The sequence below is a fragment of the Drosophila mauritiana genome, chromosome 2L (assembly GCF_004382145.1).
Source record: "Drosophila mauritiana strain mau12 chromosome 2L, ASM438214v1, whole genome shotgun sequence".
Classification (NCBI taxonomy): Eukaryota; Metazoa; Arthropoda; class Insecta; order Diptera; family Drosophilidae; genus Drosophila; species Drosophila mauritiana.
In genome coordinates this window covers 17876325-17892364 of record NC_046667.1, presented here as the reverse complement: position 1 = coordinate 17892364, position 16040 = coordinate 17876325, and the positions used below count along the sequence as shown (strand labels likewise).

At 41.5% G+C, this 16040-nt stretch overlaps 2 protein-coding genes across 6 annotated transcripts in view; one reads left to right on the top strand and one right to left on the bottom strand.

The window, feature by feature from the left end:
• Positions 1-16040, bottom strand: part of LOC117150720 (fasciclin-3) — a 72587-nt gene that overhangs the window by 30957 nt on the left and 25590 nt on the right. The gene's annotated exons all lie outside the window — the stretch shown is intronic.
• On the top strand, positions 2745-5695 carry LOC117150719 (accessory gland protein Acp36DE). Its single transcript, XM_033317736.1, has 2 exons — positions 2745-2954; positions 3021-5695. The coding sequence occupies exons 1-2, from the start codon at positions 2745-2747 to the stop codon at positions 5613-5615; spliced, it is 2805 nt and encodes a 934-aa protein (XP_033173627.1). The 3' UTR covers positions 5616-5695.

The following is a 16040-nucleotide window of genomic DNA, read 5'->3' as shown; positions in this document are numbered from 1 at the left end:
TCTGAACTGAATAACTTGAAACCATTTACTTTTTATAAACGTTTAAAGCGTAACGATATTTTAAACCGTATCAATTGATGGAAGTTTTCCGAAATGCGAAAGTTTGCAAATGCTTTAAGCGTCATGGCGGCAAATTTGTCTGCTTAGAGGGGGGAATTGGTGAAAAATTCTCCCGGCTAATGAAAACCTCAAGCTGTGCGCTCGGACGGTCGAAAATCAGACATTGGCGCAACGGGAGATGAATTGATTTTAAATCAATATTGACAGATGACACTGGCAACAGCAACAGCAGCAGCAACATCAGTTGAGACGGAAAATGGCTGCATTGGTGGGGGAAAAACTCCTAAGGGGCGGCGCGTGTAAGTGTGTGCAATGCTGCAACATGTTAACAGCCTGCTATTCAAGTGGAAGCAGCGTCAGGAAAAACTCAGCTGCTGGCTCAGCTGGAGACCGGCGATTAGAGAGAGGCGGAGACCCCGGAGATACACTGTCAACACGACTGTTCAGCAGGGCCAACTCATGTGTATATACGTAGATACATTCGGGATGAGCAGATTTATAGGAATAGCGAGATATACGCTCTACTGGCAATATATATAATCTGAGGTGGCATAGATAGTGCGCCAGAAGGTAATTGCTTGTGTGCGACTTGAAATCTGAGCGCCTTTTCGGATTCTATTAAACGGAATTAGCTGCTAGATGGAGTCAAAAGATTTTAAGATTAAATAGGCTGGGATAACTGGCAACAAATGAGCTACTTTTATTCGAATATTTCAAGAATATTTTTAATTTGTTTAATTACAGCAAAATTCCCAACAATGATATTTATTAGTACATTTTTTGAGTGGGCTTAATCTGATCAATCAGATTCCCAATTGCAAAACGAATTTATTAAACCTTTGAGTGCTCATCAGTGCGATTATAATTGGAAATTAGTCTCTTGTCATTAATTTCATTAGGCCATTTCAATGCAGAAGCCCAGCAGTAGGCCAACTCCCTTTACTTTGGCTTCAAACCATTCAAATTTTCCGGAGACACCCCCGGGCGATAACTAACCACAGATTGCACTCATTTTCCGAGCAGCACTGACAACAATCGGCAACCAACAAGGCCCGCATGACAACGCAAACCATAAGCACATACCTTATGACTGTCTACCTTCAGAAAGGACACACATAGAAATAGGAGTCAAATGCAATGGGTCTCTGCCCAAAAGGAACTGTCAACAATTGCACGTTAATAAATGTCAGATGTGACAGTCTCTCGACTGCCTTAATTGAATGACTCTGGCACAATTATCTAGATCTAGCTGAAACTAACTCCCTGTTATTATCCCTCCCTGTCAACAATGTTTGCTTTTTGATGGGGTCTTAGATAGGGGCTGATTAGCAGCTGGTTGTGGAGTTAACTCCATTATATGGGTTCTTTTCCTTAAGTAAAAGAAACTATGTCAAGGTTGGCAGACGTAAAAGAAACCAAATCCGCAATAAGTGTGAGAATTGCAAAATGTTGCGGCTTCCCAGAGAGCTTTCCCACTTTAAATAAACTTTGCTGAAAACTGTTGCATAATTTCAATTGCCACCTACCGAGCTTCAAGCAGAAGGCAGTCGTCTGGTTTTCCCTCGAATGTTTTGCTTTTCTTTTGCCATGAGAGAGTAACTCAGCAATTTGGAAAATTGTATCTGCCAGATAAGTTGAAGATGAAGGAAAAGTGCAGATACTTTTGCTATTTGCACTTTTTCTTTCTCACTATCGGGTTTCTCATTTCTCGTTGGTCTCTTTTGGGAAACGCCTCCTTCCTGACCAGACTTTTGTAATGAAGCGTTGAAGTTGCTGTTGACGCTGGTTTGCTGGTGTTGCAGCTGCTGTTGTTGCACGTTACTGCAGCCGAGGTTGTTGCTTGTTGCTTCCGTGCGGCTTGACTTGGCTGCAGATTGCCCCTTGGGCTCGCTGTCAGTGCGGAATGCCATCGCATAATCACAATAGACGAACGCCCCGCAGGCAATCTCTTTAGGACTCTGAAAAAACCGACTTTTGTCATCACCAAATAGTTTCCCCCCTCCCCACGCAAGCAAACTCAAAACAATCAGGCTGAAAACTTTGCTTTTCTCACATTACACAAGCAGTTTCGGAAAATTTATATTGAGTCAGCCGTTTGAAGAGACTGCGTTTCAGTTTCAGCCTGCACTTGTATATTTCACGTTTTTCCGTTCATCCTTTTTATTAATCAATATATGTTTTTTCCATACAGTCTACCCATTTATGTTGCACAGCGTTGTAAAGTTGTTGCATCGTTCAATGCGTTCAATTTAATTAAGTTTTTTTTAACAAGTTGTGGCCCATTTTACATTCTATTTATTTTCTACCTTTTTTGAGGTGCAATGCGGCTGTTATGGTTAATGGGCTTGGGGGTGTTGTAAATGGGAATTAAGTTACTCGGAACTTTATCAAATTTGTTGAAATTAAACAGATATGTAAATGAATTCATATTTGACCGTTTCGTCAACCAAAAAATGTATTCTTAAAATATTAAAATGTTCTAACAATCAATTTTTTTTTCCTTTTCAAAACATTTGTAGCCATAGTTTCTAGATCTATAACCTTTTGTGATGTAAAAGCATAATAATGGGCTTATCTTCGGTAAGGGAACCCACTTTAACCATGGCATATTTTATTTCACGGTGTTATGGCCTCAGGCCCTATATAAGACGAATTTTCGACTTGATCTTGAACTTGGTCCAAAGATGTGGACTTTGACGTGTCAACAGTTTATTGCCCTAATGCTCCTCGGCACTTTGGTGCCCAGTGAGTCTTTTTTCTGCAAGCATTGCTTCAGGAAAAATATTGAAAAGGTTCACGAATCGTTTAGGGACATTCTAAGTCCTCCGATATTTGGTGTAAACCCACAGCCATTGATTGAAGTGCAGCAAACAAAGGTGACCCCAAAACCAGAGGTAATTAGTGCACGTCAATATATGCACGTATATTGAGTCCATAAACAAAGTATATTAATATTGCAGTCTTCACAAGTGATTCACGTGCATCAACCACAAGTGATACTTAAGCCAATCTACTATCCAAAAGTCGATACTATTTCTACGAAAAATCAGATAGGAATACATGGGTCGCTATCGCCGTACCGTCAGTATCCATCCCTGCCGTCAGCCAATTTACTTGGACTTCCAAATCAACAACTACTTAGTCCACAGGAGTTGCTCTCAGACAAAGTACAGAAACAGACGCAGGTTCAGAACAATAACTTGCATATTAGATTAGGTGTGACAGGACTAAGAGAAGGAAGAAATAATCCTAGTTTGGAAACGATTCCTCGGGATAGAGTAGATAAAATTTCACCAGAATTGCAGTTGCAACTGTTGAGATATGCAGACTCTCAGTCCCAGTCGCAGTCACAATCTGCCTCACAATCTGAATCAAATGCATCTTCACAGTCCCAGGCACAGGTGCAAAACAATCGACTGTTGGAAAACCCAACTGTTTCAGAATCCCAGCAAAATGCGGAGTCACAATCAGAGACACAGTCACAGTCACAGTCCGAATCACAGAATCAGTCACAGTCACAGTCGCAGGCACAGCGACAGCAACAGATACAGACACAATTGCAAATACTGCGACAGTTGCAACAAAAATCAAATGAGCAATCTGCCGCACAATCTGCTTCTCAGATCCAATCGCAGAGGCAATCTGATTCTCAATCGAACTTACAATTACAAGAACAATCACAATCGCAGTCAGAGCAAGGTAAGCAAATCCAGTCACAGATTCAAATTCTTCAAGGGCTGCAGCAAAAAGAGTTAGATGACAAATCTGCATCACAGTCGCAGTCCGAATCCACGACACGGCTAGAGCGACAAAAACAGTTGCATTTGCAACTACTGCGAGAGGCGCAACAGAAACAACTTGAGGAGCTATCGTCTTCACTATCTCAGTCACGGCTAGGGCTGGGGCAGCGAATCCAGTCACAGCTACAAAAGAACCAGTTGGATAAGCAACTCGCTTCACAGTTCCAGTCACAATCCAAGTCACAGCTGGAGCAACAAATACAATTGCAATTACAAAGCCTTCGGGAACTGCAGCAAAAACAATTAGATGAGCAATATGCTCCTAAGTCAAAGTCACAGTTACAGGTAGCGGAACAGATGCAGTCACTTTTGCAACTTCTTCGATTTCTGAACTCCAGATTGAAGACGCAGTCAGCACTGAAATCAGACTTAGAAAAACAAATCCTTTTGCAATTAAAGAAACTTAGAGAAGTGCAACAGAAACAGTTGGCTGAGCAACCTACCGTACGACCCAGTTCAAAATCACAGTCGCCTGGGCAGCTGGAGCAGCAAATTCTTTTACAGCTGCTTCTACAGTTTCAGCAGAATCAGCTAAAATCAGATGCTCAAGCCCAGAGCCAGTTGCAAGAGTCAAAATCCAACTCACTGTCACAGTCTCAGTCACAGTCACAGTCGCAGGAGCAGTTACAGTTGCAGCGGGATCAGAATCTTCGGCAATTGGAACAAATAAAGTTGGAAATGCAAAACATTCGACAGTTGCTACAGAAGGGCAAGTCTGAGCTACAAACTCAATCGGACTCCCAGCGACAAATACATGAGCTATACCAAAATATTCTGCAGTTAAATAAGGAAAAGTTGAGCTACCAATTGAAACAGCTAAAACTAAAAGAGTTGGAAGACCAAAAGAAGTCGCTGGCAGAAATATCAAAGGGCAGTAACCCATCCAATCTATATATTATCGGACAATTGCCTTCCGAAGGAAAGCCAGCTCCTGGATCTCAAGGGGCTACACTTGAGAGCCAAGTGAATCAGCCTAAGCTGGTGCCCCAACCCGGGTTACTGGGCAAATTGCCATCAGGCGGAGGGCTAATCGGCAAGCCAGTTTCAACAGGATTGTATTTTCTATCGCCGGATATCAATGAACTGTCGAATTACCGAGATCAGCTTCGTCTTCAGCAAGAAATAAGAAAGCATCAACATTTATTGAGCCTTTTGCAGCGTAGACAAAATGATCTTAAAACAGAACAAAACGCACAGCTTTTGCTAGGACAACAACACAAGGAACAAGAAGCTCAGGAATCAATCAGTAAACAGCAGTCCTCATCTGGTGCCTCTAGTTCTCAGACTAAGTTACAGCAAGATATACAAAGCGCTGGATCTCAAGGCTCACAACAGGGTCTTCAAGCTGGATCCACTGGCTTGCAGACTAGTTCCCTACAAGGCACAGATAGTTCTGCATCTCAAAGCGCCGCTCTTCAGCGATTGAAGGAGCAGGAGCAACTGCGCATTCAGACGGAAACTGATCATAAAACTTCTTCTTCAAGCTCGCAGAGTAACTCACAAAACTCGCAGAGTTCGTCATCACAGACATCGCAGGCATCACAGTCTGGAGCACAACGACAGGAGGCTGACAATCGAAATACCTTGCTACTAGATCAATCGAGCTCTAAGACTCAGTCGGAGTCAAAGTCCCAGTCGTCGTCTCAATCATCGTCTCATTCATCGTCGCAGTCAACGTCGAACTCATCTTCGAGCGTTCAATCGAAACTACAAGGAGAAAGGCATGATGCGCTGCTAAACAATTTGTCAGGTTAAGTAGTTATTCTTACACTTTTCACAGTACTGACAAAGGCGAAGAGCAGCCACCATAGCAGAATAAAGAGTGGAAAAATGTATACTACACTTTTTTTGGGATATTAATTAAAAACAGAAAATAAAATAAATGTTTTTTCATTTAAAAAAAGGAGCCTTTTTTATGCGCTTTTTGTTTTAATGGATACAGGAACTTTTGCCAGAATATTAGACAATGTTTCATATTTAAAGTATTTATGAAAAAGATAACAAATATGTATTTCCGCTTAACATTTTTGCAGATTTTTCACCACTTAACTTATTATTTACCTAATCAAAAACATCGCAAGGATTCAAACCTTAATTACATGGTTTTCTGTGCAATAATTTGATTAACTTTCAGCCTAATCCTAGCCCTCTCCACCGGCTTACAACCCTCACAGATTAACTTGCAATTTCATCCCTTAGCGAAAGGCAGCTGTCGAGTCTTGTTAACTCGCAAACGCCGATCAAATGTTGATTTAGCCACGGTTTTCTCACTCGAGCGTTGAAAATGCCGGGAATAGGCATACATATCTAGCTAATTTAACAGGCAGGGCAAAAAGGCTATATCGAGCTAAAAAGGGCTGATAAAGTATCATCCTGTCGGGAGTACGGGCAAAAATTAACATATGTCTAGGGCTGGGACACGCGATTCCGGGCCGGGGAGCTGCAAAAACTGGTTCCCACATTCGCTCCGCTTCGCTTTTGTGAAATGTTTGTGCAAAGTATTTAGTGCAGCAATTGAGACGGAAATAAAAAATAACGAAAGGAAAACACAAGACAGCTTGTGCCTTAATTTTACGCCAGAGTGGGCAGAAATAAATTTCCCTACCCCAACTTTGTAGTGCGCAATGTTCTGGGTCCAGGGCCAATTAAAATTGGGTGCAGAAAGTAATGCGTATTTGATATTGTGATATTGTCTCTTTTAAGCAGTTGTTTTGTATTTTGTATTTTGGGGATTGCGAGTCAATTAAAATTGGTTGACAGTTTTCCCCGGTCGCCGGCGGGGAAATCTCTGGAGCTTTGTGAAAAAAGGGTTTTCTAAATTAAACTTTTCTCTTTCGCTCTTTTTTTGCTCCTTAGATGCTTTTCGTTATTCGTTTTTTGGCAAATAAATAAAATGTTGCGAAAGTTTTGCTATTTGAGTTGTGTTGTCAAGGGAGTGAGTTGCAAAAGGCAGAGGGCGAGGCAAACTGACCGTGGCCAAAGTTTTTCCAGCATTAAGCCGGGCATAATTAAAATTTTCGTACTGTAAGCCCCTGGGCAGATTATAGCCAAGTTTTTCCCGGGCCTGAACTTGCTGATTGATGGTAAATAAGTCGGCGGGGTCTGCCTCAATCCTTTTCGGCCAAATAATTTTGAAATTCAATTGAAGGCGTGCAGCTTTAAAGATTACATTGTTGCTAAGTAGAATGGAATCGAACTGGCGACTAATCGAATTTACGAGTCGTCCTTCTCCGACTTTTATTAGCCCATTGAGCGTTTCCTTCGTTTTGTCACAAATTCCTTTTTGTTTCGCTTTTTTAGCTTCGTTTTTACGGCAAATTTCATTTCAATAAAAGTCGCATTAATTTCATTTATTTGCTGTAATTTTTTTCCCATGGCCTTTGCCATTTTTATACCCTCTCTTTCGAGCTGCCCTTTTTGCGCACCTGTCCCAACTGTCTCACCTGATCCAGCTGTCTATCAAATGGAGCGCACGCTTTGCCCCTCTTTATCACATTGCCGCCTCGTTCATTTCAATTAACTCTCAAGGATTATTTTATTATGTCAATCAATTTCCGTAACTAAAAAGTCACCAATAAACGAATGACTGGTCCATCGATTCCCTCGGCCAGAGTTCATTCTCGATTAGTGTTTCATTTCCAGTACTCCACTTCTTTATTATGTATTTTTGCAGTGCGCTTTACGTTTTTCCCCGTTTTTTTACTAGTCACTTCTTAATTATGGGATCCTGCAGCTGAAGCGGGATTTAATTAAAACTCGAATTTAATCGATGCAACTTTATTGAATGATGCTCAACAGTGCTGGTAAGCTGGCTCTAAGGTCGTTAATAATTCGCTTCATTAGTGTGGCTAGTTACATTAAAGAAAGTTGTGTACAATGCATCTATAGGTATATTACAAATTTATGGTGCTCGAAAGCTTTCTGAAAAACAATAATAAAACTAATCTCGTACCGATAATAATCAAACAATAGCGCACATGTGCACCGGATTTCCCATAGCTCAAAAGTCAGGAATATGTTGTGCCAGTGAATTTATTAAAATTTAAACCCGATCATTGTTCTACCCATATACTATCCACACCAAGATGCCTTAAAAATGCAAAGAACATTTTAAATTCCTGTAAGCCCAAGAAGTTATTGCCAGTTTAGCCTTCCCCTTTGAGCTTTTCACGCAATAGAAAATCAAAACATTTTCCAGCCCAGAAAACAAATTCAAATCTTTAAACATGAATCATTGAACACACTAAAATAGGAAAGGGGATAGCACTTAACCAATTATAAAATTGTGGGCGGGTCTGTAGGCGTATTTTCCTGTCAATTTGATTGTGCACATGGTCGTATCTGTGTGTGTGTGTGTTTATGTAACTTGATCTATAGCTATGGGCATATGTTGAACATAGAGAGCAAACAAGAACAAAAACAACAACACAAACAACGAAGCATTGTTACGACCAACAATAAAATGACTCAAAAGCCAATTAAAGATAACAGGCGGCAACAAAAACTTTGCCCGCAAAAAAATGCATTAGCATAACCAAACAGAGTTGAGAGAAGAGAATAGCTCGGAAAATGGGGGACAGGGATTTAGTCTAAGACATGTGACTAACCGCATAACAGCAAATAAATGTTGCATAAAGAACGAAAAACTGCTGACTGCAATCAATCAACGGAGTTAAACGTTTCCGAGAACAACCAAACTCGCTTCTTGAGTGACGAATAAACTGCGAAAATCCGAGACTCCGACTTCGGATCGCAGTCCTCGGGGCCCGGAATCAACCAGGAAGGAAGTACTATGAGCTGCAGGACTTAAAACCTACAAGGCCTACATGACTACCATACTTCGCAAGACGCGAAACGGATTGAGCCAACACTGAGCCAAAGAAATGGGTAATTACCAATAGTTAAATTATACAAGTAAATGCAGAGAATGCATTCGAGTGATGATGATGAGATTCAGTTAGGCAAAGCAATTATTTTTAAATATTTCTTTCAAAATTATTAATTTATTTTGCTAACAAAGAAAAAGTACATATGTAACTAAATATGTATATTTTTGAAATGTTAATGTGCCAGATAGTTTTTTAATGGCTTTTTTATTAGTGTAAGAAGTAGGGCGTGCACATAAGAAGCGAGGAAAAGCATTCGAAATGAAGAGCGTGTATGTGGCCATTGTGAGGAATGGAGTGGAATGAATTGGAGTGGGACAGAACCGAATCGAGAAGGGCTGAAGAAGAGGGCTGCGGGCCGGGCTGTTGGATTAGGGGCGTGGCTAGGGGGTGCAAATCAGGGGGAGTTGGCTAAAAGAGTGCGGCCTAAGCCGACAAGTCTGACTGCAGGCATTCGAAAGTTGCCGGAATGCAAAGGAGGCAGCTTTGGCATTGAAAGAGCATTTGAATGCGGTCGACAGCAAAAAAGGGATGAGCATTGGGAATGGGAAGCAAACAAAGCAGGGCGATGAAGGAGAAAAAAGAAATGCCAAGTGCATGAAAATGAAAGATGAATGGAAAAGAGGGCGAGCAGTAGATATATTTTCCGCTTTAATCGAGCGTGTTGGTGGATGTGGGTGCCCAAAGGCAGCGACGATTTCTTTTGAAGAATTATTGACTCTTGGCCAACACTAGCCATCAGCAGTGCTGTAGAATTCGACCAGCATCGATAAAAAAAATTATAAAATTTAAAAACTCCTGCAGCAGTCTAACAAGAAATTCATGTCTCTCAGACCACAGATAGAAAGATCAGCGGATAAGGAGGGACTGTTTGAATGACAAAGGCAATAGGTAGGCAGCACAAGGAAAAAACTATTGTATAGGGCCAACTATTGTTAGGAATCTCTTAGAAATCTTTCGACATATGCTGTGCCTCCAGCTGGAGTACTTCATTTGAATTTATGCGGCTTCAGTTATGCAAAGCTGTCCACTTGAAAACCAGGGGAAAAAACAGTTGAACACAAGAAAACAGAACCAACGATTCTAGATTTCGAGTAGCTGATTGCTAGGAAGGGCCGGAATGAAAGTAAAGGGTTTCTTAAAGTTTAATTCTTCTTTTTCAAGGAGTGGGCACCCTGTGAGATGCCCCATAAACAGATCGTTAAACGTTCGGGCAAATTGCTGGCACACGCAAACCGGCACGCCCAAACCGGTTGCGAGTAGGGAGATGCAGATACATCAAGATGACAAGCATGGCGAGGAGAGGCTAATGCTGCAACTTGCAGCAGCGACAACGAATGCCTCACAAAACAATGCGCAGACCACTCCCCTCCCCGCACCACGCCACACCAGCCATCCCTCTCAACCACGCCCCCTAATGGCTGGGCCATAAAAAGCTCATCAACGTCATCTTCGCATTGTCCCCGGCCCCTGGGAAACCCACAAATGTTGCACATTGTGCAACTGCATCAACCACAAGCACCAGAAATTTGATAAAAATTACACAGCAAAAGGTAAAGAAAGAAAAAGTAAAATACAAGCGAAACACAAAACAATTTGAAGAGCCAACGATTATTTAAAGTGAAGCCAGGCAACAAATGATAATGGTAACCACCCAGCAACGTCCAACAAATAGCCGCAAGATACGCTCGGCAAAAGTCATGAAGCCAAAGGAAAATTTAATAATAGTAGCTGCAAACAAGCACACAAATGCCACTTTGTAAATATGTTTTCTATGCGAAAACCTTGAACAATCGCTTCAGGTTGTTGCAGCGGCTGTCGATGTTGCATGCTGGCGGTGGCAAATGCTTCCTGCAACAGCAGCCGTTGCAATGGGCATGTGGAATGTGTGGTTACTCTGATGCATTGAACGTATTTTGGCGAGGACTTTAAGTTAATGGATTGAACAGAATGTTCAGGTTTTGCAATAAAGAAAATCTATTTACCATTTTAGTATTATTTTCGAAGACTAGTTAGCTTGTACGGAAATTAATAGTGGAAAGTCCTCTTTTTAGAGTGTATTTGTTTTTAGCTCAGCAATATCATAAAAAATATCCATTCACTTTTATAGCACACTTCGAAATGTTACCGTTCTCAATGGCTTTTTAAGAGTGCTCCAACCCTTTTCCCCATTTTTCCTAACTATCACTTGTAGTGTTATCGTTTTATCGCTGGCTATTTCAACGCTTTGCAATTAACACGATTTTTTGGTGCTATCAACATTACATTTTGGTGCCAAGTGCCAGAGTTGACCATTTAAGAGAAAGGCGCCGCTCTCAACATGTGTTCCATAAATCAAATAAAATCCCGATCTGGGATTGGGGATTGCATGTTGCGGAGCCACAAAACAAAAGGGAAAATATTTAACTAATTAGAGCCATAAATCTGGACGAAATATGGCCTACCCAAAAAACCAAAGTCGGTTGGAAATGAGCATTAATAACTCAATTGGAGGAGGGTGTTTTCCCCGCTGTTATGAATAGGCCAAATCAAAGCTCCGAACTTGCATTGTCCAAGTGTCAATTTTTGTGGCAGGAGGGGCAGAAGTCAGTGGCGGACAAAAAGAAGGCGAGTCCCGAATGTCGGCTGGATATATGAGTATAGGGAGCCAGAGACTGTGACCCAAATAGTACATTCTGATGGACAAGACATTTATGACACTGCGCCTGCCTTTGGGGTTATCGTTATGGTTATGGTTATGGTTATGGCCCCGGTACACGGAACCCCTCGGAAAATCCGACAGACAAATGGCAAACTCATGGTAGACACTCTGGGCGAAACATTTGCATGTTTAACTTGGCACACAATGGCGACTCCGATTGCAAAGTCAGACCAAAACTCCAATCCCAAACCCGAACAGAGCCGAACCGAACCAAGCCATTGAAAGTCAGGGTCTGCCTTCGAAAAAGAAAACCAGAAAACCGGTCAAGTAAACAAAAGGGGCACAGAAAACTGCAGTCGATGCACGTGCACTTCATATATTCAAATTTGAAAGTTTTTCTCTCTCTGGCGAATAAAAGAAAAAAGTGTAAATAAATTATCACCGACAGTCAATGCTGTCTTTTACAGCCCCTCTCCACTTTTATGCCTTTTAGTTTTCCATATTAATTTACGAGTTTATTGCTAAAGACATCATTAAAGTGAAAGTCAATTTGCCAGCCGCGACTGTTGTTTCCTTCATTTCGTTTTAGCTTCTAATATTTCCGAAACAGCTGAGTTTAATTTATGACTGCACATTTTTCTTGTAGATTTTTGCTTTTACTTCTTGGGTGCTGTGTTATTAAAGTGCGTGTCTAGCCGAAAGTAAGCAACGCTAATTAATAGCTTCTTCATAAAAGTGAGGGAGTTAAATTAAATTAATTTCTTCTCGCGCTCGCTTCACTTTTTTTTGGTAATTTACTTGGCTGAGGTTATTTATCATTGCATAACAGACAGTTTGGAAAGGTTCAAAAAGGAAACACCAAGAGAAGCTTTTTATACGTAGTGCAAGGACTTTTGATTTTTTTTATCACACTTAAACATAATAATTTGTTAAATACTGTGCAAGTAAAATACAATTAGTCAATCGCTTTGCATCTGTAGCACTTACTTGCTATCTAAGCATTTTAAAATGGCCAAATTCGCATTTCATTAATTCCCCCTAGCAGAGAAAAATGTTCATTTGCTTTCGCCCGGGAAAACCCCAAAACTTTAATTACGCTAAGCGAGTGTTTGCTATGGGGGCAAACTGTGTGTCCGGCAAAAGGAAAATGCAAACAGTGAGTGTTTGACCGCGAAGCGTCGAGCTGAACACTTCCACTAAACTTGTTTCAAACAAAGAGCGCTAAACGATTTAGCGCGGATATTGGGCAGATACGCTCGGAATGGAATGTAAAAATGTTTAGAAAATACAAAATTGTACCGCCGACAGGCGACAGTCGGATAACTCGCACTGGAATCCAATAAACTGCAATTGTGTGTGGGTTGTTTGGTGGCCAAGAGTGCTTGGAGGTTGGCTGAAACAAGTGGATGGCTGTCGGCAAAGTGCCCTGAGTGCCTATGAAGGCTCGGGACAGGCTAGAACGGAGTATGCACTTCAACAAATTTAGATATGCTGAATTGGATTTTGACTTGAATTTCTGAAGTTTTTTTTCTTAATAAGATGCAGATAAAATAGATTTTTGTCATGCTTTTGCGTTGCTTAGGTAGCTTGTCAAATCAGTTATTATGAAATCATTTTCAGATTCTAATCCATTTTTCTTAGTGAAAACTTGCTCAGGCGGGAACAAATTCTGTCAGCGAATGGAAGTCAGCTTGGTCAAGTAAAGAGCGGCGGAGCCGCTGGAATGTGAAAGCCATCACCGTCATCATTGCCGCAATCATAGTCAGCGTCGCTGGCTTTTGAGTTTGGAGGAATCGTATTCGGAGTTCGGAGCTGGTGAAGAGGCGAGAATGCGTGTTGGACCAGTTGGCACGTTTCTGGGTCAGGAACGCTACTTTTACGGTCAAGCATGACCGAAGAAAGAGACAGAACCACGCTCAGTCACATGTGAAGAAAGAGAGGGGCGAAGCTATAGCTAGATTCTTTTTTCTGGATTTTCATTTGGTCGCGCAGACCTGAAAACTTACTTTCTGGTTACCATTTTTATGGCTCCCATTCTTGGCCTCATTTTAATTGCAAACACTACACAGAGGTGGAAAGAAGAGCATGGAAAATTGGCTGGTGGGGAGGGGTGGTGAGGGAAATCCATGGCCGGAGACTGCACTTTGTATGCAATCCCCGGCGTTTGAGAATGGTTTTTCTATTTTTATGCCACTTTGGCTCTGGCACTTCTCTTTGTTTTGCTTGTAATTCGCTTAACGCCGCTAGGTGGCGCTGCTGATGGCCCCTGTTGACCCAATTGTCCAGAAATGGCCTGTAGCTGAGTGGGAATCCCCTCGAATGTTCCCTCTTTGGCCCGCAACTCTCCTTCGCTCGCCGCTTTAATTGTTGGCGCAAAGATTTTTCTTTGTTTTTCGCTTTTCACTTTTACGCTGCCCACCAGCAAAGTGCTACTACTTGCGATTCTGCCTTTTTCGCGACTTTTCTTCGTTTGCATTTTTGATTTCTGCTTCCGCAGCTTTCACGCTTCCATTCCATTTTGTCTCACCTGCGTTCGAGTTTAAGTTGCAGTCGAGCAAATGTTTGAGTTATAAGTGCAGATTACCTGACTTTTAATTTAATTTAATTCAATTGAAAGGAAGCTTTTCACTCATCTGAAGCTGATGTAGGAAATACATACCTGTAAAGAAAAGAAATTCGAGTTTAAAACTTTGATACTGTGCTAGGTGTTTTTACTTATGTGTTAAATGGGCAACAATCTAATATTGCTTTTAAATTTCTTAAAGTTATCGTTAAATCATTAAGCAGAATCTCCCGCATAATGCTGCGTCACGCGCTGTCTGTACACTGAAAGTAATATCCCTAGCTCATGTGTTATTCATTTCATGTCAAAAACCCATTCCCTCGCAGCGAAATACAGATGGAGAAGCTAGCTATTTCCCACGACCAGGAGCAAAAACAAAAGAAACTTCTCATGTCAAAGCAACTTATTTTTCTATGCAAAGGCGCCGCAGGCTCCTCCGAGAACATTTATTTACTTAATATTGTGTGCATCACACATACGCCCCATTAGACAGCCCGCTTGAGACAAAAGCAACAACATCGACAGCAGACACATAATAAACGCAGCTTGTTATTGTTTTCCTCCGGTTATTTTTTCTATGTTATCATTTTGCCAAGAAAGGGCGAAAAAGCAGCCACAGGTGGTTAATATGGTAACTTTCGCACTTCGCGTTCTCCTGCATTTTCCACCCAATCCGCCCCACAGTTTTAGCTTCGCGCTGCTGTTTGTTATGCCATAATTTACATACATTATGCATGTTCTGGCTGCTCTCATCTGTATTTCAGGTACATTGAACCTGCAATGATTGCAGGCAGGGAAAATATAAAAAATGGCGAAAAACCAGAAGCCAGGAGCTATGTACAAAAGGGGCCGGGGTGTGTTGGATCTGGGGGTTTACTTGCAAAAACAAACAAAAGTTCTTTGGCAGCAGCAGATACAACAACTGTTGCTAGTTTCCGGCTTCCTGTAGCGATGACAAATTTTTGCCACCCATTCAAACAAATTTTTTTGCAGCAAACTCCCTCACTTTTTGTTCCCGTTTATTTTTCTATTTTTTGTGCATTGAGTGCGCGGGTTTCGAGATTGGCAGTTGAACTTTGGCTTCGACTGTTGCCAAAGCTTGTTGTTTTATTTTGTCAGGCGAAAAGTTTTCCATTTTCATGGGAGCATAAATGTACATTTTATTTTTTGGTCGTTTGTACATTTTGTTATGCCAGATATTAATTAATTGGGATATATTTGTTGTTCTTTTCATTTGTAATGTATCTTCCGAGTACCAGATAAAAGAAAGTTAAGAGTTGTTCCATAAAATGAGTAAAACTGATTTGCTGAGTTACTTTCTAAATATTTAATTTTCGCTTTCCTTCGAACTCAACGCCTACGGAACCTCAACTCGCTCCAACTTCCTTCAATATATCCGATAAAATTCGAATTAAGGAAAGATTCTCAACTTTTCCACGCCACAAGGAACTGCCATTCACCACACATTTAACCCGTTTTTCATTTCCTTCTCGTGGCCTGCTCGGCACTTTGCCAAGTCCCACGCACATTCTCGCAGTCTCCCAAAAGCATACAAATTATTTAGGCAATTTACAGGGCCCACACTCACTAAAGTCCGTCCCCGGAGCACAGCTCAATTGCGAAGTTATTCACATCTCCGGCACTCAGCACTGGGAATCTACTTTAAATAATGAAGCTATTTTCGCGTACAATTCCCATACGCAGCCAATCACTTCGCTGGGCGAACAAAAGGGCCAAAGTCGAACAATGGCGACGGAACAAGTGCAGAAAACTTTAGACCAAATCAATAAAAAAAGGAGGAAATTGCGAATGGAAGGGCGGCCAAGAAACCTGGGAACGTTAAGGAATCCCCAGTGCAGCAGCATCTTTATCTTTATCTCCGACCTCTATCTACATCTTCATAATAGTCATCATCGTCGCCATGGACATTCCTCGAAACTCCACGCCCCCCTTCCCATAACGCGTCCCAAACACGTTTCGCTTATCACCGAACGGGGATGGTGGCGGAAAATAAGGAGGAAATCTTATCGGCATGCTTCGCATTCATAAGATCTCTGAATCGAAAGCTATAGCCTCCAAATCGCAGAGCT

Coding starts and splice junctions, on each gene's coding strand:
- LOC117150719 (XM_033317736.1), top strand. CDS start 2,745: ATGTGGACTTTGACGTGTCAACAGTTTATTGCCCTAATGCTCCTCGGC. Junction 2,955..3,020: donor AGGTGACCCCAAAACCAGAG/GTAATTAGTGCA, acceptor TTAATATTGCAG/TCTTCACAAGTGATTCACGT.